The sequence below is a fragment of the Anoplopoma fimbria genome, chromosome 3 (assembly GCF_027596085.1).
Source record: "Anoplopoma fimbria isolate UVic2021 breed Golden Eagle Sablefish chromosome 3, Afim_UVic_2022, whole genome shotgun sequence".
Taxonomy (NCBI): domain Eukaryota; kingdom Metazoa; phylum Chordata; class Actinopteri; order Perciformes; family Anoplopomatidae; genus Anoplopoma; species Anoplopoma fimbria.
Window position 1 is genome coordinate 16,860,424 of NC_072451.1, and position 23,353 is coordinate 16,883,776.

General features: G+C 40.3%; 4 protein-coding genes across 5 annotated transcripts; 3 read left to right on the forward strand and 1 right to left on the reverse strand.

Moving 5' to 3' along the window:
* The first annotated feature begins 91 nt into the window (after positions 1-91).
* snorc (secondary ossification center associated regulator of chondrocyte maturation) lies at positions 92-4,261 on the forward strand. The gene is made up of 3 exons (XM_054596877.1): positions 92-167; positions 3,903-4,064; positions 4,152-4,261. Exons 1-3 carry the CDS (start codon positions 92-94, stop codon positions 4,259-4,261), a joined length of 348 nt encoding a protein of 115 aa, XP_054452852.1.
* A 3,639-nt stretch (positions 4,262-7,900) lies between these two features.
* LOC129089294 (G-protein coupled receptor 55) lies at positions 7,901-11,244 on the forward strand. The gene is made up of 3 exons (XM_054596705.1): positions 7,901-7,908; positions 9,007-9,751; positions 10,787-11,244. Exons 2-3 carry the CDS (start codon positions 9,023-9,025, stop codon positions 10,991-10,993), a joined length of 936 nt encoding a protein of 311 aa, XP_054452680.1. The 5' UTR covers positions 7,901-7,908; positions 9,007-9,022; the 3' UTR covers positions 10,994-11,244.
* Positions 11,245-12,902: 1,658 nt separating this feature from the next.
* Positions 12,903-18,144, reverse strand: itm2cb (integral membrane protein 2Cb). Of its 2 annotated transcripts, none has more exons than XM_054596065.1 (6): positions 17,911-18,144; positions 15,438-15,575; positions 15,106-15,294; positions 14,889-14,999; positions 14,585-14,735; positions 12,903-14,065 (listed from the first exon to the last, which is right to left on the reverse strand). In XM_054596065.1, exons 1-6 carry the CDS (start codon positions 17,995-17,997, stop codon positions 13,974-13,976), a joined length of 768 nt encoding a protein of 255 aa, XP_054452040.1. In that variant the 5' UTR covers positions 17,998-18,144; the 3' UTR covers positions 12,903-13,973. The 2 variants fall into 2 exon arrangements, with proteins under 2 accessions (XP_054452040.1, XP_054452039.1); XM_054596064.1 differs by having other exon boundaries at positions 15,106-15,297.
* Positions 18,145-19,765: 1,621 nt separating this feature from the next.
* Positions 19,766-21,829, forward strand: LOC129089020 (transcription cofactor HES-6-like). Its single transcript, XM_054596335.1, has 4 exons — positions 19,766-20,135; positions 20,242-20,328; positions 20,483-20,564; positions 20,885-21,829. The coding sequence occupies exons 1-4, from the start codon at positions 20,061-20,063 to the stop codon at positions 21,298-21,300; spliced, it is 660 nt and encodes a 219-aa protein (XP_054452310.1). The 5' UTR covers positions 19,766-20,060; the 3' UTR covers positions 21,301-21,829.
* Positions 21,830-23,353: the final 1,524 nt, after the last annotated feature.

Genomic DNA, 23,353 nt, shown 5'->3' on the forward strand with positions numbered 1-23,353 from the left:
TCCTCTTCTATGGTCAGCTCGTCGTTTGAAGTTGGAAGGAGTTCTGGAAGCGCGTTTGCTCCGTCTTGACGTCTCATCCCTCACAGCCACCATGGTTCACAGCAGCAGTATCTGTAGATTCGTCCTCCTGGTGCTGCTAAGCCTCTTGGTAGCCTTTGTACACACAGGTAAACCTCCTTTTGAGTGTGATCGGTATGCTTAATTAATTTCTGTGGTTAGGAGATAAGTGTGATTTATAGGAAAAAAAATCTGTCCTTCACCTTTGAAATGAAAGGTGCAATGTGAGGAAATTAGTTATTTAACTAATAAGGTGACAACTCATTTTATCAAGAAATTCTGAATGAAGTCATTAGCCTCTTGTTATAGAAAAATTAGGTAATGTAACATAATTGCTGATAATTATTTCACCCCAATGCTACAGTATGTCCTGTTGATTATTGCAGAACAGATAGGTATAAGGTTGTTTTTTTTATTACAAAAGCCTAAGAGTTGTTTGCGTATTTGCTGTTAGTGATTCATGGTGAATGATGTTTGGTCATCTGTTGGTTTAAAATCAAAGACGTGAGTATACGTGTAATTTATGCCGAGTTTTCCACACACACCCATTCACATTCACAGGCTTGGATGTGGTACTGTAGCCAGATGTAAATGATGCAGTTGTTTAGATTGAGAGCTGTGAAAGCTGCTCTTTGATAAACAGGATGATTCAGTTGCTTTCATGATGCCTGATGTTCATATGAAACTGAAGAGCTGCTGCTGCCCTCTGACTACTGCTATAAAGTTGAAGTGATTCTGTGTGGCATCGGTTTGAGGTAGTGAAACATTCACATTGTGTGGAAATGATTTCTTGTGGGTTGAGGGATTCAAGTGGTAGTACTAAGATTTAATGTCTGCAGCTGCAACATTTATTTTTTGCGATGTAGGAAGCACTTGCACCCAAAATCATCTGGTTCTCACCATGTATGCTATGTGAGACTATGAGACAGATAAGCTTTCTTTCACTTTCACTTAATGTATTCTTAAGCTCCTATATGCGGCATCTCTCTAACTAACTTGAAAAAAAGCTTTGGTCACAGCAGAGCAGCTCTCAGGCCCAGAGGCCAGAGTAGAGTTCAAGAGGGCGATGGGACGACAGGGATGTAGCAAGTCAACACTGTCCTCTCTGTCCTGTGAAATAACAAAACATGACTGTCACCTTTCACAAAGCCTACTGTGAAAGAAAAAAAGCTCTGCGCCAAACACTCTGTCAGAGATTCTAACATTGAGCTGCCATGACCTGCCTACACCTTTCTAATAATAGCCTGTGACCTCTTCTAAATTTTAAGGTGTAAACATATTTTCTAATGGCTCACAAGACTCAGTAAATACAGGCAGGAGAAATGTTACTAAGGATGACTGTGTTCCAATTCAGAGTTTCCACTCTCTTATTTTTATCTGTGGTTGGCATTGAAAGTAAACCACCTAGTAACAGTAACCAACCAACCAACTCAGTGTCGGAACCAGTGTCACATCTGGTAAAGTAAAGAGGGTTGTTCTACAATACAGAGAAGAGTTGATCACTAGTTTTGAAACCCCATTCCTACTTTTCTTATTTCAGAATAAAATTCAAAACACGCTGGTCAAATGTAAAATATTTTCCAGTGTAAAATTTCATCGCCACCTATTTAAAGGAGGGTGAAACAAATACGCACAATAGCAACAATGTCACATTTGGTTTCCGAGACTTGGGCAGGTTGCTTTTCACAGACCCGTCTGTGCGTTTTGTCATCTCTCTGGCTGGTGTGAAATCCCGCCCGAAGAGGCTTCAGGTACCAACAAATGGCCTTCTGTGTTGTTAGAGTCTGAAATCAGCCTTCACTACAGTCTGCAAGGCTTTTATGAGTCTGGACTTGTGTATAGAGAAGGAGGGTTCTTGATTGACACATGAAGTCATCAAGTTAAAAAGTGTGACTCAGTACAGTGAATCCCAACCATTACTACTACTACTACTACTACTTCTGTAATAACCAGGTGAGACATATAAAGCTGTATTTACCTCAAATAAATTAACTATGGGGATTTAATTAAAATAAACATCCATGTACATGTAAAGGAGGAAATTAAACAGCCAAATAGGATTTGAAGTTTGGTGTGATACTACTCTAGGCCATACCTGAGCCAGTTTCAACACATTAACATCGTGTGTTGCAGTTGAGAGAAGTTAGCTAAATGTAATGGAAGCACTGTTGTAATAGCTAGTTTGCCATGGGAAATAAACAAATAATTAAAACTGATAGAAGTAATTGGTAAACAGTTGAGAGTGACACACAACATGACGGATTGGTTGATGAAGGGGTACCTTTGCTCGTTAGATATTGCTGTTGGGTAAATCAGATAACAAAAGTTGCAGTGGCTATCCGTCAGATGAGAGGAATTATGTTTTTTTGCCTCGAGGCGTCAGTTATGTTAATTCCATTAAACACAAATTCTAAGCTCGAGCGAACTCTTCCCCATGGAAACAAACACCAATGGAAACATCATGTTATTATTTTTTGCCTTCTTATTAAATCAAGCTGTCCCGAAGGCACGGCATTTTACACACAGGGACTATTTAATAAACAAGTTTGTTTGACATCCAGTGCCCAGCCGGTGCCTGGTTTGGGCCTAGCCGGTTGTTACTGGTTGCAGCCCGACGCCCTCCGTGACCGCACAAGCTGCCTTTTGTGCGCTCGGCTGAAGGCCTCATTGATGGCTGAGCTGGCCAGAGGCCCGGGCCTCCGAACCTCCAGCCAGCTACAGGACAGGAAGCTGCACACGACTCAGAGTCAACACAGCCACATCAAAATACTCACATCACAAGTGCATATCAGAATTTAGAAGACACCGGAGCTAACATGCTGAATTAAAGACTTGAAATTATATTATTTGCATTAATTGCTTAGTATTGTGGAGAGCGATAATAAGAGGCTTCTTTGACAATGACAGAGAAAAGACAGCAGAGGAAAGATAAAGCAGGGTGAAGGAGTTTACTGACGGCGTCAGAGGCTACAAAGTAAATATGAAGCGTTAAATAAACTGAGTGCAAATATGTTCTGGATTCCCTTTTTGTTGGTTTGCGAAAAGTTGAGGATGGGATACGTGAATCAGTGAGTGGGTGGGCTTCTGCCTGAAAAGTTTGATATTTTTGACAGGAGATGAAGATCAAATGTTCCTCTGAATTTCAAAAGAAAGATGTACAGCTGTTAAATTTTTTATAAAGATATCAATAATGATCATTTAGAAGGTTTATCTAGGTCTATCTTAGGAGACAGAAATGTGTCTCTGGCTACTGTAGAGGTTTGAAAAGTCTCAGGGTAACTTCATCCTTTTGATTTGCGTTGGAAAGAAACCAGCTATTGATTGGCAGAAAAGTTGTAAACAACCTGAGCTTCATGCACAGTCAGTGAATCACGGCCTCTCCTACAAGAACGTTTTTGCTAAATAAAAATTACCTACTACTCCAATGAAATAATTAACCAAACCTTGGTTAAAGGAGTTTTTTAGACAATAAAGGACAAGCTTGATTGAACCCTTGAAATACGTCAAGAGTAGCTCAAACTGACGAAATGTCCATCCTCTACAAAGACATCCTTATACCCCAGGCCTGAGCCGTTAACCCAGTGAGACAGAGAGAGGCTGTTGGGGTCATTACAGACGGGGCCATGTGTGCAGCTCTGCCTGCATCTCTGAGGCCTCCGTGTCCAGAAAAAAAAGTCAAACGTAGCCATTAGCGAGGCCGTGCGCTTCGTCAGTGGAATAGATACCAAAAGAAAACATACAGAAAGTCAATACCGCGAAGGACTTAAGTGACTGCGTCCAGATCAGCCATGTTAAAAAGAAGCACAATTAGTAAATGGTTTTTTTTTTTTATTCTTGGTAAACAGAGACAGTCGCAGACTCGACAACCAGAGACAACCAGGACACCATGTCTGGAGAGCCACCCGGTGACGTCACCACCAAATACCCGTTCCAGGACACGACGGAGCAGTCCTTCACCTTTGACTACGAGGACACCACACACTCTCAGGCCCTAGACGAGGAGGAGGGTAAATAAACAACACTTCATACACCAAATCTGTTTCAGTCATGTGTGTTCAAGTGATTCAAATCGTGTCGATGTGTGTGTATTGCAGGGGTGCTCGGGCCGGGGGCCATCACGGCCATCGTTATAGCGGTCTTCCTGGGGGCGTCTGTCCTTCTCGCCCTCATCGTCATCACACTCAGGAAATTCACCGCCTCCTAGAGTGAATACATCCCACCTTGTATGCATGTTTGTGTTTGTGTTTGAATGTCTATGTTTCTCTTTTTGCCTCTCATCTCAACCTCTCAGCTCTTTCTTTTTAATCTGAGTCTTGTTTTACGCTTCGCTGTAGATGCTGAAAATTGTGGCAGGTCCCTTGACTGACTTTTTACAGATTTCCTTCTGTCAACACTCTTACTGTTGCTAAACACGTCCACTTGCTACTGAAGGCATAATGTTAGAAACTGGCTGGCTCTTCCAGTGGAAATCTTAGCATGTTGATGTCATTCACTTTGTATTTTCCCTTATCTTGCGTGTTCCTAAGGGGTTTTTAATGTTTGTAGGCTTTTTGTTTTTCTGTGTTTGCTTTTATTTGTACATGAAGCGTGTGTGTGCTTTCGTCAGTCTGTTTCTTCTTTTGTCATTCAGTAAGAAAGATACAGATTAGGTTTTTGTTAGTCTTTCACAATGATTTTAACTTGAGCCAAAATATTTCCTTGGTGTCACCCATGTACAAGTTTGTATTCCACCATTTACAAACATTTGTCGAGTCAAAAGGAGGAAAAAACATTATAGAAAAGCTTCTTCAATGTGTAAACAGGGTAGTTGAGTTGTTTGTTCTTACTTGCAGAGCAAAAAAAGTTAGAGTGGGGATGAATTTGTTTAGCAATCAAGTGAGTTGTTATTGTTTTATTCGAAGGGGATTCAAAATTATTTTAGTAACATTGCTGTATCTTTTTCTATACGCCTCAGAGTCATCAGCCATACAGCTGGATGTTGCCATGGTAATGTCACTGCCCGAATATTTTGTGAGAATAAGGTTGAATAAATAAATCTATAAATCTGATGCCAAATGTTTGTAACCACTGTGTGTCTCTGTGTATGTGTGTGTTTTTAAACACATGACCACTGAGTCAACACAGTGAACATAATTATACTTATTGGGGATTATTTTTATTTCTTAATTATTATAACCAATTATTTTTCTTTGTTTGTCAGTTAGCATTTAGGTATTGTATGAAAAACAATCTTTAACGCCAGTATATATTATACTTTGTGAATGAGACAAAATAAATTTATTTAGTCAGAGTTTACATTTCCCCTCATCAGTTAAACAAACATAATGTACACTAGCCTTTCATTTTAGATTCACTGTAATGACTAGGCTACAATTATAAAAACAAGCTCATTTGTGAGGCTCAAAGGTGTACTGCAAATATAAATGTTTAATTAAAGACTATTGGGGAAATTCTTCAAATATGTAGTGACACAAATAAACTCTTCTGCAACCCACCTGACTTAAAGGTTCTCGACGAATTCAGATAAACAGCTCTCAACAAGGCCACGGCTGAGCCGGTGGCTAGCAGCTAACGTGCACTAAAAGGCATGCGCAGCCAGCCCGGCTATGTCAACAAAGCACAGAGAAGTTCTGATTACAACACACACAGAGGGAGGGTGACTTCATTCTCTGCTCAGGTAGACAATACTCCACTATATCTTTACATAGCAAATGGTTATTAGCTGCATTATTAATGCTCTGAATAGCTCATTGAGCACTTTTAAAGTCAGAAGAGATTTGCGTTTATCTAACGCTGGCATCACCTCAGTCCCAGCAGTAAGTGGCAATGTTGCTGCCAGCTTCATTTGCATTTACAGAAAAAAGGCTTTGGTTTCCACAAATATGAAAGCTATCTCGCACTTATTCCCCTAAATATTTCTGATTTATTACACATTAAAATGATCTACTATCTCATGAGGATTCAAGTTTAAACTGTCCTCGACATACATCATCGCCAACAAGTCTTGCATTTCACGTGTGAATAAAAGGAGGGAAAACAATCTTCTCAAACTTTAAATACGGTCAAGTCATCTCAGTACCCGAAACCAGGAAACCCTCAAACCCAATCACTGTCTAAATCTTCCTTTGCAGCTTCTCACAGACTTGAAACAACAAACGCTTTGAACGCGTTCAGCTTTCAGTCTCCCTCTCACACAGGAAGACTGATTTCTACAGACACACTCATACTGATAACAGCACTATTAACTCTACCAGTATAGAAATCACAGTACTGGACTCATCATGCTTTATAAGTGATTGCTGCTAGATTTATATGTGACAAAGAGATGGAAACTAAGAATAAACAAACTAGTCTTTGATCTAAAAAGTAGAGGGTCAATATATACAACGACACAAAGTCACCTGGTCCAGGCCTTTTCTTCATACATGTTCCAACTTCAAGAGTCTGTGTTCTTCAGCATGTCAACATTTCAACACTTACATTCAGGAGATGCAGTGAACAGCCACAACCAATATCACTTCATTTTTATATAGTGATGAAAATTCCAGTGTGAGGAAATACCACAATTTTGACATACGTAGATAGCCATGACAGACATTGGTATTAGCACATACTATACTACAGTTTCCTCAATTTTATACCATTTTATCTTGTTTAAGTTTATGTCCTTTTGTTATATTTGGTTTGTGCCTTTTTAGTCTTTCAGGTAATAACAAGTCAGACTAGTCACAACTTTGGTCCAGACTGAAATATCTCAACAGCTCTTCGAAGGATTAAGATAACATGTTGCACAGACATTCATGGTCCCTACAGGATGATTACTACTGACTTTTTAACCAGCGACAATATCTGAATTTATGCAATACTTTTGTTGATTTACAATTACCTGCAAAAAGAATGGCATCTCTCATCAGCCTGAACTGTACGTTGTCTTTAGTGCTAATAGCTAATGTTAAAGGGATAGAGCCTTTCTAGTCCTGCAACCACTGAAAGCGCTTTTACACTACATGTCATTCACACCCGTTCATACACTGATGGCGGGGGTTACCATGCAAGCTGCCACCTGCCCATCAGGACAATCTAAGCTTTCACACCCATTCAAACAACCTCGGGAGCAATTTGGGGTCAAGTGTCTGTACATTAGTACAAATAAAAGCAGTAAAAAGAAAACATCACATGAAAGCCAGAGATGTTTTTTAAGTATTACTTTAAAAGAGATCACTGATTCTTCTGGGCCCTGATCGCAAAAGCACAGTCACCTTTAGTTTTGAGCCTCGCCTCAGAAGGGCCCCACCTGAGGGGCTGTGATTTGACTCATAAGGGGTCAACATTTCTGCTATATAGCTTAAGGGTCAGACCAAAAAGTGATCAATAACATCTTTAAATCATTTCTGAAACGAACAGGGAGCCAATGGAGAGAAGCCAGGAATGGAGTGATGTGATATCATCTGTTTAAACCAGTAAGGAATGCTGTGAAACCTACCATTGCTTTCAATACCTATGTTGAATACACTTATTGTAAGTCGCTTTGGATAAAAGCGTCTGCTAAATGACTGTAATGTAATGTAATGTAATGTAATGTAATGTAATTCAAATGTAATCATCTTTTCAATTTGCAGTGATCATGCCTGCACGATTCTTTAAAAAAGCATAGAAAAGTAGCTGAACAGGTTCACCTCTGCCTTGTTTTTTGATGGCTATAATACGAAACCTAAAGATACACACGTGGTGTTTGGCATGACTCAGGAAGTGGTGATGAAACAACAAAGGTAGAGAAAGCAGAAGTGTGTCTGGCACTACACAGACAGAAACACTGAATGTTCCACTGAAGGATTGGCTGTGATCTGTGAGGTAAGAGAGCAACTACATTTTCCACTGCACAATATACATAAGAAATTGCCAGGTTACTGTTGCAATTATATGTTAGCACGATAGCACTTTTATTTATACAGTACCAGTCAAAAGTTTGGACACACCTTCTCATTCAATGGTGTTTCTTTATTTTTATTTTTTTCTACATTGTAGATTAATATTGAAGACATCCAAACTATGAAGGAACACATATGGAATTATGCGGTAAACAAATAATGCTCAACAAACCAGAATATGTTTTAGTAGTTGAATGAGAAGGTGTGTCCAAACTTTTGACTGGTACTGTATATTCAAACTACAATCTAGACTTTCATTGTAAATATTCTAAAATTAGAGGATATAAGTAAAGAATAAGTATAAAGAAATTGCAAAATATTTTAGACCTAATTTTATTTGGAACAACATTGACCGATTTAGCAAAGACCTCGATCTTGATCACCCGAATGGGCCAACAACATACTGTAGTCGTTGCCATTGTAAGCTTTGTGAGTTTAAACATATGTTTGGTCTAGTGGATGATTTTTTATTTTCTTCTTAATACACTGCCACTGTTCTCAGATATAAGTTTCTTATCTTTCTCAGTAAAACCATTTTTCACTGCTCAGAGAAGTAATGGTTTGGAGTTTTCTTTATCAAAGCTCACATTTTCCTCCAGTGACAACTACAGAGACCATTAATTAAATTGTATTTAAATCAATAAATCCTCAGATCCTGATGGATCTCTTTATTTGTGTTTCATTAGAGACAAGTGCACTAAAAAGGTCAAAGATCAAGCTGTATTCATTCAAATCTAAATTAAATTAAAAGTAGAAATAATTCACCAATTAATTTCAACCTATACTTGACTTCTAATCAAAATTAAAATTGAAAATACTGTTCTGAGCAGGTGATTGAAACTAATATGATTTATTTAATTTCTCATGGTGTCTTTACAAAAAAAGATACAAAAACAAGTTCACAGCTTCAGTGGTGTATATAGTATATGTCTGTGTGGGAACAAAGAGTAATGACAGATTCACTTTGAAATTCCCCACAGAGCTGTTGAAATCAAATCAAATCAAACTATTTCCCTTGCAGAAGCAGCAGTGACACCATGACCAGCAACTGTTCGTTCGAAAGCGTGGACAACGTGATGAGATATTTGGAGCTGGTCATCTACATCCCCATCTTCCTCTTTGGTTCGGTTCTCAATGTTGCAGCGCTCTTAGTGTTCTGCGTCTTTCTGCGGAAATGGACAGAGTCAACTATCTACATGACCAACTTGGCTCTGATGGACCTGCTCCTCCTCTTTCCTCTTCCCTTCAAAATGCACGCCACCAACCACTGCTGGCATGCCAACCTCCAACTTCTCTGTTCGGCTTTGGAAAGCCTGTATTTTGGTGGGATATATGGCAGCATCTTCACCATCATGTGTATAGCTGTGGACCGATGGGTGGCTATCTGCCACCCGTTCAAAGCCAAGCAACTGCGTTCACCCAAAGTGGCTCTGGGGACCTGCATCGGGGTCTGGGTGATGGTGCTGGCAGCGGTCTGTTCAACCACCTATCGCTTCAGGGATACCAGCCACAAGGAATTCCGCTGCTTCCACAAGTTTTCAGAGGAAGGCTGGAGGCCTCCGATGATCATCTGCGTGCTGGTGTTTGGGTTCCTGGTGCCTGCGTTGGTGGTGGTTTTCTGTTCGGTCCAGACAATCCGGGCGCTTAAGCAGTCTGGCCAGCACAGCCTCCAGAGCCGCTCCTGTGTGAAGATCATCTACAGCAGTCTGAGTGCCTTCCTGCTTCCTTTCACCCCAAGCCACCTGGGCATCCTTCTGCAGTTCCTGGTGAGAGAGACTGCAAGTTCATTTTAAGCAAACTGAACTCTTAAATGAAAAGCATCAAGCAGGTTATAGTAGGTAACAAATAAAAGAGAAAACAATCCCACCTCAAGGTCCATTGAGAAGCTGTTCTGGAGATTTTGATCACAATAAATAATCTTGATGGGCAGATGGGGTTTAGAACAGTAACAATGTAGACTTTGATATTTCCTTTGTTCGGACAACTTTAACAACTTCTTGTCCAGGCTGGCTCCACACGGAAAGGATTTCATTCCAAAATACCAAACATGAAAATTTATCAAGTGATCTGGTGTCGGCGATGGCACCATCGGTCGGGACGCATTATTATCTGTTACCACGTTAAGAGCACAGTGCAGAGCGGCAGCCATGAGCTAGCCAGTTGAGCACACTCACATGCATCAACATGCAATACAGAGCACACGCCGCCGGCCCGGCAATGTAAAAAAGCAGTTGTGCTTCCTCCTTTGTTTTTAAACTAGGCTTAATGTGACTCCTGCAATCAGGATTTTTGTGGCCGAGAGATGAAAAAACAGTAGGCTTGCGGTTATACTATTCTATAATTTTGAATGACATTTCTTAAGTGACTCCATGTCTTATTTACCTATTTAAATGTTACAACAATATGTGTATGGAAGCAAAGAAAGCAGTATGAGGCAATTTAACAAGTGGGGAAGCATATCATGCACTGTTCATTTAATTTCAGTATTAAACATGCCATCTCTGACCATTCTATTTCAGCCAAAAAAAGGCTGTATATAATTATAAAAGATCCTGGTCACATGATCTAAGCTAATCACCGATGTTAATCTGGCAGACTGTTTAAGCAAGAACAGCAAATGTTCAAAGGATGGTCTACAAAAAGCCTGATAAGAACCTGCACAACCACAACAGCATTCACACTGCTGGGTTGCCTTTAGTGCTATTGTAAGATTTTGAGAAAAAAAGTTTTTCCTACATGTAGGCTGAATGGCCGACTAATGTCTCCCTGTCCTGTATGTGTGACCCTTCACATAATTCCAGGTACATCAAGGAATGATTCAAGACAGCGGCAGCAGGGCCGGGATCAGCCTGTTCATACAGACAGCTATGTGCCTGTCCAACATCTCCTGCTGTCTGGACGCTCTGTGCTACTACTTCATCGCTCATGAAGTGAGGAGCCCCAAACATACCTTCAGGATATCAATGATCAGCCAAAGAAAAGCCACCTTCAGCACTTCAGAGGTCTGAACACATACGTGACTATTAAAGTTAAAATATATATTTTCTGGAGATGGCTTCATGAATTTTAGCAGGGCGGTGAAACTGAAAGACAGATGGTGTTCTTTCCAGTAGCTAAAAGGCAAACGTGGCATGCACTAAGACTAAGTGGTCTGAATGCAATCTCATTTAACCACAGTGCTTGAGAGGATCTGAGTTCTGATACAGGATTTGGTCCAGTGACAGGAAGCCATAGATGCATCTCTAACCTCAGAGGTACCTGACACCCAGATTGTAGGACATTGTGAGATGGCTTTTCAGGTCTCCTTTCAGGTCATCCATTCCTGCACACTGATTAACTGATGTGGGGTAACATTCATTTCAATGCAGTAAAATCGGTCAACAATAGCTCATTGCAGAGCTTTGTAGTCATACTGTACACGCTCAACAAGTTAAGTAGAAGGCGCCAACCACCTAGGCTCAGATAAACTTTGGATCAATTTGATTCAACAGCATCTTATATATAAAATGCAGATTTAAATAAAAACTCATATTGAACAAGTAAATTATCAAAACTGAAGCAAGAAGTAATGTAACTTGTATATTTCATTTAAAAATGAATTAAAATATTGACTTACCTAATATCGAGACACCAACCAGTCCACTCATTCTGGAAATTGTGACGTGTATTTTTTTGTGGAGAGAAATTACATTTGTGTATTAATCCTGTACATATCTTATATAAATAAAGCCAGAGGCTGAGTGACTGATTTTAAATGTATCTCCGACCTTATCCATTATATATATATATATATTATTTTTTTTTTTTTTTTATATGACATGCTATTAGTCATGATGACATGTGAATATATATTAATTTAAATATGTAGTTTTTATTTGTGTTTTTATTCAATCTATTTTACAATATAACTTCAATAATGCAATAATATTACTAACATTGTTAAAGCCTGCTAATAGCCTGACCTGGGTACTAAGACTATTGTGATATTAGTATTTTTACGAGAACATTTGATTGATGTGAATGTCAGAGCAGAACCCAAATGGGAAGTTGCACTTGCAGTGCACTCAGCCACTCTCCGTCTTATTTTGTTCGTGTTGAACAGAGTTACCTTGTGGCAACAGTAGAAGGTTTTTTTTAAGTCTCGATTAGGGGATTATATAAGACTTTTTTTATTTTATGAAACTGTCATGTTTATGGTTTACTTCCCCTTGGTCTCGATGCTTTAGCACAAGCCCGATTTTATTTGTCTGTGCTCAATTCAGTTTTGTTTCTGTTTTAATTTCTGTTTCCGTTGTTTTTCCTCAAGTGAAATTTGTTTTTTTTGAAGCCATGGAGATTTTTAATATGGTCTTTTTGTTTGTTCTTCAGTGCAAGTAGTCTGCAAAATAAAGTAAGAACATAATGATACGAATGATTATCAGAGCAAAGTCGGGAACAAGTAGATAATGTAGATTTTGTAATTTTATAACACATTCTTGAGCTCGATGGCCGATGTCTGTTCTAAAACTTAAAGCTCACATTAACATTAAGTTGAAGAAAATGTTCTCAATTATATTGCTGACATATATTTTGAAACCATATCTTCCTCTTCCATTTTTAAGTGAAATAAAGCAACCACAAGAGATTCATCCTCAGGTAGTAAGCGACACATTAAAATATGTGTAGCATGCCCAACAGGAACTGAACTGATCCGGGTTTTGGGTGTGTCCCAGTTACATTGTGTCAGCAGCTGTGATATTTTTATAAATATTCTTTATATAGACTAGATGCCTTAGTACCAAGTGTACACGTTGAATTAATCACACAATCAACAACTATTCTACCTTACAGTTTTCATATTTATGATATGTATGATTTACTGACACTGTTGCTGATAAACATTCAAAACACATACAAGTTTGATCATTTATTCTTAAAGCCGCAAGATATTACAAGAATCGACTGTACAATGAAATAAAGTATCAAGGACAATGAAATACGAACACATTTCACGGGTCTCTCTCATCAGAGACTTATTTGCTCCAAGTTTTACATTAGAAAGACACCCCAAATTCTTAATAATTGGGACAAATTAAAAATGTAGAGATTATAATGCCAAAATAAGAACGATTGGGAAGTGGCGAGAGCTAAAGACAACAGGCAAAATCCAAGTAAAGAGGAGGAAGAGCAGGACAAAGTTTTAGCCTTTGATATAATCTACAGTAAGTGATCTAAACGAAAAAGCACTCTTCATATATCCTTAACACTAAGCATAGCATCTCTGACAGCAGACTTTGGTTCCTTCTGTCCTTCTAAAGCACTGCTACTAATTACAGTCTAAAGCCATTATATCCAAGGAGTAGGAAAGTGTGAAACCAAAGGAAATAAAGAGACAAAACAAGTCGATTTCAGATAAAAAAATCTATGCATGTAACAATATGAAATCCAGAAGTAAATCAATTTACAGTATATATTGCTTAGGAACAATCAAAGATATTTACACCCTTCATTGATGATACAGACCAGCAAAGAAACGTCTAAAATACATGAGGTATGTTTCGCCATTGCATGACATTCAAAACTAAATAGAAAAACAACAAAGAAACTAATATTAACATGAGTGCACCATGCAAGCAGCTTCCAAATATTCATTCCATAACCCACAGTGCACTGGGTTACTAAATAACAATAAGGACATTTCTCAAATAAATCCAAATCAAGTCTTGATCTGATTTAAATGTAACAAACTGACACACATTAACATCTTGCACTGCTTGACAAGCTACAGGTATATCCAAAGACAATTATAACATCATTCAAATATAATAAAGAAAAAAGAAAAAAGACATTAACATTGTACATGAACAATAAAGAGCATTTCCAACTTGAGACAAAAAATAAAAACGTAAAACTGTTGGACAAAGACTTGCTCGTAAAGTGCAGTTAAAAGCCTAAAGAATTCAAGAGGTATGGTTTCAGAGTTGGATGGCTGTTATTTCCGCCTCAGAATTAGAACCTGTTGCAGATGACGGTCTCAACCACAAACGTGTTCTCGAAGTGACGAATGCTGTGGCATCTTTTTGTCTCGCGCCTCTCAATACCTGGAATAGAAAAGAAGACGCATTTAGAAAAACTGCTCAGTAGTGGAGGTTTGCAGTAGCCATATTATTTCTACTGCTACAAAGCCTAAATGGGTTCCCCACAAATCACATCCATATATGTACTGATGGGAAGCTTGTTGCATCATATCTCTCACACCAATCAAAGGCAGCAACGACAGAGAGACCACTGAAGCGCATCACTACCTCCTCCATAGTGTGTGGATGTGTCCACTGCACTACCAGTGACTCACTTAGCAGGAAGTTCCCAGGCTGTGCCCACATACACACACTGACATGATAATCAGGCTGCCCGGCTGTTAGAGACACAAAGTCTGAAATGCACACTAGGAAGCCCCTATTTGGTTTTGGTCGTATTTTCACCTTGGTCACATGACTCAACACGTACTAGTGTTGGTGTGAAAGAGGGGGATAAACTAGCAGAAGTGACCCATCACTCATTATTTAGAATCTCATATTGCCTGAGTAAATTTGAAAAAAGGAAGTGGATATGGCACTCACGTCTGTGCTGATTGCGGCGTCTGAGGCGGTAGGTTTCTTTGCCGTAGCAGAGTCTGTGGATGAACGGGCCCAGCTGCCTCATGTTTCTCACCCTCCCTGTCACCGTCATCTCCTCCTGGATGATGTAAGTCTGAGGAAGGTACGTCCCTCTCTGTGACAAAGAAACACAAATGAATCATTCAGTCGATTGGTCTGTGGGGAGAACACTGCACACAGATGGTAATATGCTGTCACTCATCTCCAAACGATGCTTATACAACAGCGTCACCAGTGACATCAGCAGAGTATGTGATGAATGCCTCACCTTGACATTGACGAGCAGCTCCCACAGGTTCCGTGGAGGCATCACCAAGGTTGTGTTCAGCTCAGTGATGTAGCATTTGTCCAAAGCAATGTCATAATAAGCTGTGAGACCCTGAAATCAATCCAAAAAAAAAAGGTTACAACCTAAGCTATAATGTAACACTAACAAGAAAATGCAATGTGAGCAAACCAGTGGACATATGGATGCATTGACCTACCCTCTGAAAGTCGTGGATGATATCAGCGGGGTCACTGCCTCCAAAGTGTGGCACGGGTACACTGATCTGCTCGTAGTTATCGTCAAGGTAAATGCCAACGTTCTCCTCGAGTTCGTGTCGGCCCCTCAGAGGAGCATACACAGAGTCCTCGTAGACAACCCGGCAGTGGAACAAGCTGTCTTCTGGGATCTGCTAATGGGGCACAAAAGAGCTGAATTAGCATGTGATAGTTACTTTAGGTTGTATTTTATTAATATATTTGTGCTCATTAAACATTTTGTGCCACTGGGTTCAGGATATAATCTAAAAAAAGGGATCAAGACTGAACTGACCTGAGGTATAAAGTAGTAGCGATAGGCGTAGATGGAGGCCAGCACCAGTCCTGACATGAAAACCACCAGACCAAAGGTGAGGCAGCAGAGGCCGGTTGGAAAAGGCTTTTTGTGCCTGACAGGAAGAACCAGCTGCCCCTGTGAAGAGAATAGAAGTTTGGTTAGAGGTTGCTGTGTAAACTAAACCTCTATCTTTAGACATGATGGTATTACATGGTATTTTGTAGGACCCCAAAGTTTTCACAACATAAGGTGCAAAATGATGCAAAGAACATGTAGGGTTTTCCGTTTTTATCTGATGCAGCAGCCAAGAAAAATCTGTCTTTTTTTAGTTAGATGTCTCTGTATGATTGTAATTAAGTTTTAATGAAGCAGGGCAACAGAATACTGTAATGATTTGATGTTTTTTTCTTTTTTTAATCTAACTATGAAGCTACTTAAGGAGATGATTTAGGCGAAATATACGGGAACATGGCTTGCTAGTTAACTTGATATTAATCATATCCAATTCTATGATGGAGCATCAGTGGACGTAATGTCCTCTCACACTACGAAGTTTTCCTGTACAAGGACAAAAACGTAACAGTCGTTAATTCTGACAGGAGGTGGTTGCACAGTCGTCAGTCAGGAGAGGAGATCTGATAGACGTAGGACGGACTGGAATGAGACATGCCAGATGCCCACCCACAGTCTGCTGCCTCTCCCTACTACTGTTGCTATGGAGAGCAGAAGCAGGGAGAACAAATTGTGCCAGGCTCTGACGAAGATGCTGGCACGTGGCCGTCTGGGTCTATTCTTGGAGGCCTACTTCCACGCTCCATATTTGTTAGTTCCTTAGCACCCTAAGTGGGAGTCAAAGCCAAAGGAATTGCGTGGAGGAGTCCCTCTGCAGAGGCGGACGCATTAATAGATCTACACACATTGGCTCTGACGCCAAGCCTAGTGTCGCAGCCAATCACAATCCATACAGCCTTTTAGATCATGTCTTATTCTTCTGTTGACGTAACAAACAGGTGAAAAAATGTGTTTGCAGAAGCGATGGATGCGTCATCAAGTGGAATTAATTGTGTACAGTGTGAAAAGAGGAGGCTAAGACAGGCGTATCCATTGTGTGCCAGATATCTAATTATGTTTTACCCTTGAGAGGTAGTCTAAAAAGGAGGCTAAGAAAAACAGGACTTATTGTGACAAGCCTAGACATTTAATTTAGGTTAAAGTCATTCTACAATCCCAATTGAGAGATAACATGATCAGGCTAATTCAATACTAGTAAAAAATGAAGACATCATGCACAATAAACTACTATATCTATCCATCTATCTAGCTAATCTATCTACTCTAAAGCAGTTTAATTTTATTCAAAGTGTTGTAACTCTGGTTGAACCCAATGTTTGAGAATTTGAGCCTGAAAGCTAAGGATTGAGGATATGCAATGTTGCAGATAAGTTTCTGGGAAACAGCTGCCATTGTAACACAATGACATTTTCGGTCTGAACCCCCCTCCCTTCAAATGAACTCAGATCCAGATCCCACTCATAGGATACAGGATCCCTTTTGACAAACTGGTATTTGTCCATTTTTTGGGGGCAAATATTTAACTACTGACTTTTTATAATGCCAATTTTGATACATAAAAAGCTAAGCCTTCAGATCATGCCCACTGTTTGTATACAACACACATTAACCCCTGGATTACCACTCTTAATCACAGCCTCGTGCTCTCTCAGGCGCGACCTGCAGGATCCGCGTGGTATAACGTCTCGTGACGCCACTAACTGGTGCAGTGACTCTACTACCGGTCTGTTGTTTTCTCGTGTCGACAGAAACGGGGGAAACTGAGGCTATTTGCACGCCGACCGCCTATTCTGAAGTGAAGATTTTACTTTAAAGTATATGCAAATTTAGACTTTTATTACATGTGCATATGAACCATTCAGATTACTTGTGTGATATTCTGCTGAAGGCACAATTACAGGTCAGCCATCTGCAGTATGTCCTCGCGGTGGCCAAACAAGGTGACGTAATGTCAACATCCCCAGGCTGGGATGGTCTTCTATGATGGGTCTATACTATTTTTGTTATACCATAACAGTACATTAAGCTTTTTTTTTTTCCTGTCAGAAATAGTGTCCTAGCAGTAACTGCACTTGAAAAAGTAATATAATAAACTGCACTACAGTAGTGATTTAAAACCATTCAGTAGCATTAAAAAAAAAAACTTAAATGCAACATAATATTTTAAGGAAATCCTGGCTTTTGTATACAAGGTTGAATGCATAATCAAATAGATCATGAATTACCAGTTCAAAGTCAAATCCCAACGAGTGACATGACGATGCATGGACAGGAAAATCAAACAATACAGCTAAGAACAAACTTAGCTGTATTACAAAGCTATTGCACATGCACATTATTATAACTCTATACTGAGACACAAGACAAAACAAAAGAAAAACAAAGAGTGCAAACTCACGTGAGCCTGAGGTATGATGATCTTGTCTTCATCGATCTCTTTTTCAGGCTTCTGCGCCGAAACTGTCTGGAAAGTGATCTTCACCATGTTTGTTTGGTCAGTGTATGTTTTCTTTAGCTCGTTAGCTGATTCAGTGCGCTGGTTTCATCCACCGAGCCGGGAAGATTATATAGCGGTGGACCAGTGTCGCCCCCGGGGATCAGTGACCTCAGAAGAGCGTATTCTCTGACGAACAAGCACTGTGTGGGTCTAAAGGAAAAGCCGCCTCGCCGCTGTCAAAATAAGAGCTCGGGTCTGTCTACAAAATTACATTTAACACGAAATACACAGTTTGTGCGCTATTATGCAAACATGTCAAAAGTAATTGAATGTTCAGAGCTGTTTGGGATGAAAATAAACTAGTTTCATCTCCCGTTTGTTGATATAAGATTACACTATGCCCTTATTCTGAAGGCGAGTGCCCGATATGGTATTGCTTTCCGTATTTTATTTAAAGCTGCATCTCCTGTTCTCAACACCATCATCCGGAAATGGATCTTTCAAACTCTAAGACATTTACTAGACTGCAATAAAGTTAGCTCTATGTCAGTACTTCTGATAATTATAATACTGATACAAATGACAATCATAATAACGATCATAATAATAATTGTTTGCACATGAGCAATAGCAAAGCATGTAATGCCTACAATATTGGACAATACAGTACACTGTGTACTGAACAATGTGTGCTATAGTACAATGTGTACCTTAGGTCTGAGCATTTAATGTATAGTTTAATTTATAGAACAATATAATGCAATTCAGTTTGAGCCATTAATATAGTATAAACCTGAAAGAGGATCTAAAGCAAATTTTACATTTCTAAAATAGGTCACTGCATGTGGTTACAAAGGTGTTAGTGCTGTAGATAATAAAAATAAAATGTTATTTTACAAACTCTTAACTTAAAAATGTCATGGTCAAATCATCAGATGTAATTATTATTTTTCTATGTATTTATAACCTTACGGCGGCCACAATCTTCACCTAGTAGCCAGACTATCAGCAGTGTACTGCAATAATAAATCTGTAACATTGGATCATTGTAAACCAAACTTCATGTAATAGTGCATATCTACCCTTGCACAACAAATGCAAATTTCACAGACAAGCACACAGCTCTTGTATGAATAGCCATGAGAGTGTGTTCATATGATTCACAACCTAAATAAGTGTTGGAGTTGAAAAGCACTAATGACTTTGATTATACCAGCACAGGCAACGAAACCTTTAAATACAGGGATGATTTATTTTTGTGACAGCCCTGTTTCAGGCCTCTTGTTCACATCGAGAGGCTGAAGGCTCTTAACACATGTGCACTTTACAAATGGCTCATCCCGTCCAATTCACATTAGTTTTTTTCTTTTAAACAAAGGGAGTGGAGCACTAGTCCTCATAGGTGTACTGATGGCTCACAATCAGGCATGACATACACCCAGCTGACTAATGATGCAATGTGAGAATTAGCAGATATATGGCCTATAGTGGTGTCACACATTAAAGAGAGTGCTTAAAAGTATTATGAATTTAGAAGTAAATGTTGAGATAGTGTTTTTTGTTTTTGCAAGAGGAGCTTGAAACTCTGAAATTACCTATATTTAACCATGTGGTTATAATTTGATTTCAGAGCAATCTAGAATGATTGTTGTCATTCTATCCAAGATAAATGCTTTTTTTTTTATTTTATTTTTTTATAAATGCATTGATTGCATTGATCATGTCTTATTTGTTTCATCTAAAAGCCAATTTAATTCAGGAGTTCGTGCTTTTATCTTCATGTAACGTAAGGTTCAGACTGAAGTTGGGGACAAAAGCTGACGTGACCACCGGTGAGTAGCGGGTACGAGCCTTGCGCGCCCTCGATTTGTCTTGCCCTCTTCGCAGCCAGCTCACCCATTCATATGTAAATGAGTTATATATTATATATACCAGTGCATGGCCCCTCGGAGCAGCAGTGAGTAGCCCAGTCCTTCTGCAAGCTTTGTTGGCCGCTGGGATCGTCCCGGCCATCTGTCCCATTGACAAACTGTAACGGCTCTTTGGATTACACGCCAACCTCCAACCCAGTGGGTGGTTTCTGGCAGCGCCTGGGTTAACTTTTAAACAACATGGCCCCCATCCGTAACAACACAGACGACACGGACAGAGGTGATGACTGCAGCGGATTCAGGGCTGACAGAAAGGTGAGGGCTCGTGTGGCCACCTGATACCGAGAGGTCTGTTGTGGCTCGGCCGGTGACTGACAGAGTAACTTCATTGTCGTTTCTGGTTGGTTTTGTTTTTTGGCAGATGAGGAAACCTCTGGTGGAGAAGAAAAGGAGGGCTCGCATCAATGAAAGTTTACAAGAACTCAGAGCTCTCATGGCGGATGCAGACGTGAGTTAGCCCACCGTGCTGTACCGTCTGTTAGGCCCCTGCTTTGTGCAGCGATGCTCCTTTTTTAAAATGAACCCAGGCTACACGTGTGTTGGTTTGTCTGGCTGCTGTTGCCTGTGCTGGCTGCTTACGCTTCTTTCTCCACCCGCTGCAGTTACAATCAAAGATGGAGAATGCCGAAGTGCTGGAGATGACAGTGAAACGGGTGGAGAGCGTCCTCCTGGACCGGGCTCAAGGTATACACTGTGTTTCCACGTTTACTTGAGAGTACGCCATTAAACACATGTTCATCATATATATTTAACTTTTCACCAAACATGACTAACCTAAATTTACCGTAACTTAACTACATGTCACCGTCCCGCCGGACAATGTCACGTTACTGTACGACGGTTGGCGCATTCATCTCCTAACGAACGGCTGCGACCACAGGTGCGTGTGTGCGTCTTTAACCGCTGCTCAGCCAACAGGAGGGCCAACGGCTGTGACTGTCCGTTGGACACATGTCGTTCTACGGACTGCTGGGCTAACGGTTGTTTTCTCCGTCTTCCCGCAGAGGGGGAGGCCCTGAACAGGGAGGCGTGTGAGCGGTTTGCTGCAGGCTACATCCAGTGTATGCATGACGTGCACACGTTTGTGTCCAGCTGCCCGGGTGTAGACCCAACGGTAGCTTCGGAGCTGTTGAACCACCTCCTGGAGAGCATGCCCCTGAACGACGAGGACCGCCTCCGGGCGATGCTGCCGGACACGCTGGCAGAGGGCCCCGGCCATAACAGCACTTGGTCCCTGTCCGAGAGCATGGACACGGCCCTGGTGTCCCCGGCCCCCTCCACCTCCTCCAGCGACGACCTCTGCTCCGACCTGGATGAGACCTACTCAGAGCAGAGTCACGCTTCCTCTTCAGAGGAGGCTGACTGCCAGGACGTGTTGCCTTCCTTGGCTTACTCCAAGTCAATGTGGAGACCCTGGTAGAGCGTTTCAGACAGAGACATGGCATGTTTTAAAACATGTTTTAAACATGTTTTAAACACACTAGAGGACTTTAATGCGTTGAGTTAGGATGTTTTGTGGGGTAGGCTTCAGTACATGACGATAACACTGCTGAGATGACAACTTTGAAACTTGTTGCAAGGCATCTGAGAAGCTCTTTGGGTAATTAGTGGGGGAATTAAAATGAAGCTAAACTGTATTTAATAAATACAGTATGTAATGAAATCTGTTTGTCAGAAGTCAGAGACGTGTAGGGTCTTCATTTGGAAGTGTATTGGGCTTATATGGGCCTGCCTTCAGTGAAGGGGTAAATGCATATGTAAATATTTACTTGTTGAATATGAATGAGCTGTATAGAAGATAGCTGTCCCTCTAGAAGTGCATTGTTAGTCGTGTGTAAATTATTTTGTATTTAGGATGTCTTTAACTTTGTATTTATAAGTGTCCAATGACTTTTAGTAGGCTACCTCATCTGATTTGCCTAAGTTTAAACTTTTTAATAAATATCTTTTTGGCTTTTAAATTGTGTTTGTTCTGCTTCCTCTAAAGTAATGCCACATTTCACACACAAGGATCCCACTATACACCCACCCACAGCCGTTTTCAAGATGTTAGTTATTACTCTGCAATTGTGGGCCATTTGTGTGCACACTCTCACTCTCTCAAATATCCCTTAGCACATCGTAGGCATTTGTGAGGTGTGAAATGAGTAATACACTCGCTCCTTATATAGGCCTAGTTGAGGAGTTGACAAATGGGTTTTATAACTCTACTTGACATCAGCTTTTTTGATGTTAGTTTTAAAATGACATGGTAACAAATAACTTGCCAGTCATCAAACTAGGCTCTTGACTAACAAAGCCAACACCTTCAGATGATCAATTTCCCAATATATTGTACTCTAATGCACTGAATATGGGGCTTTCAAACAATTACTACTACTGTTAAACGCTGTATACTCCATACTATACTAGTAGTTCCCCACAAATTCAAGGCTCTTTGTAAGCCTGTGTCTGCATCCTCAGACATGACTTCTGTGGCCCTGCTGGGAGCCACAGACACCTTTCTGCTTCTGCATCGTCACATGCTACAACTACAAATGAATGAATAAGAAAAGGCAGCAATCCTGAACTCATTCTTAATCCTTTTCAAGTCAGATGGCTCCAAGTGTCATTTCTTACACGTTCCTACCCATACTGAGAGGGCTCTTTGGTGAAATGACAAGAAAAAAAGATTAATACAGTGAGCATGTGATTATACCAGAGCATCTCTCCTATTTAGCATGACTGGTACTTCACCTGTCTATTTTATGCATCTGTACACTTCCGCCCCACTACATTTCAAGGTGATATAGAGTGCTTTTCTAATCAACATTTATCTGACAGCTACAGTTATAAGGTACTTTGCAGATTCTTTAAACAAAAGGATAACTTATTAAGGATTAAACTATAAGAAGCCTACATTTGCTCTACCTTGACCAGCTACGAGATTGGGAAACATAAACTTAATCTGAGTTTTTCCACTTTTTTTTGCTATTTCCTTCACCTCATTTATTGCTATTAATAGTTACTTTGAAGTTGGAGACTTTTTTTTGTACCAAGGCCCACGCAATACTCTTTATAAGTAATGCATCAGCAATAATAATAATAATAATAAGTATCCAATAGGGGGGGGAGAAATTCTGCATTATGAGTAAATATAATGTGGCAGTACTACTTTTACTCCTAAAACAACACCTAGGCGATCTGAGTTCTTCCTCAACCAGAACTGGATGACGACCTCGATACACAGTGCGTCGGTCTCTGTGGGGATCAAACCGGATTTGCGGATCTCCAGAGGTGTAAATGACCACTGCGGGAGGGCAGTTTGTTAATTTTGTTCAGGTGTGAACGGTGGCGGGGAGGAGGAGAAGGCTTTGATCCGGCCTGCCGAGACGTGGACCGGAGGATCTGACTGTCTGCAGAGAAAGACATCAGACCACATCCCTGCTATTGTTTCAGTGGTCGGGACAGACAGCCATTTGCATTGGGAAGGT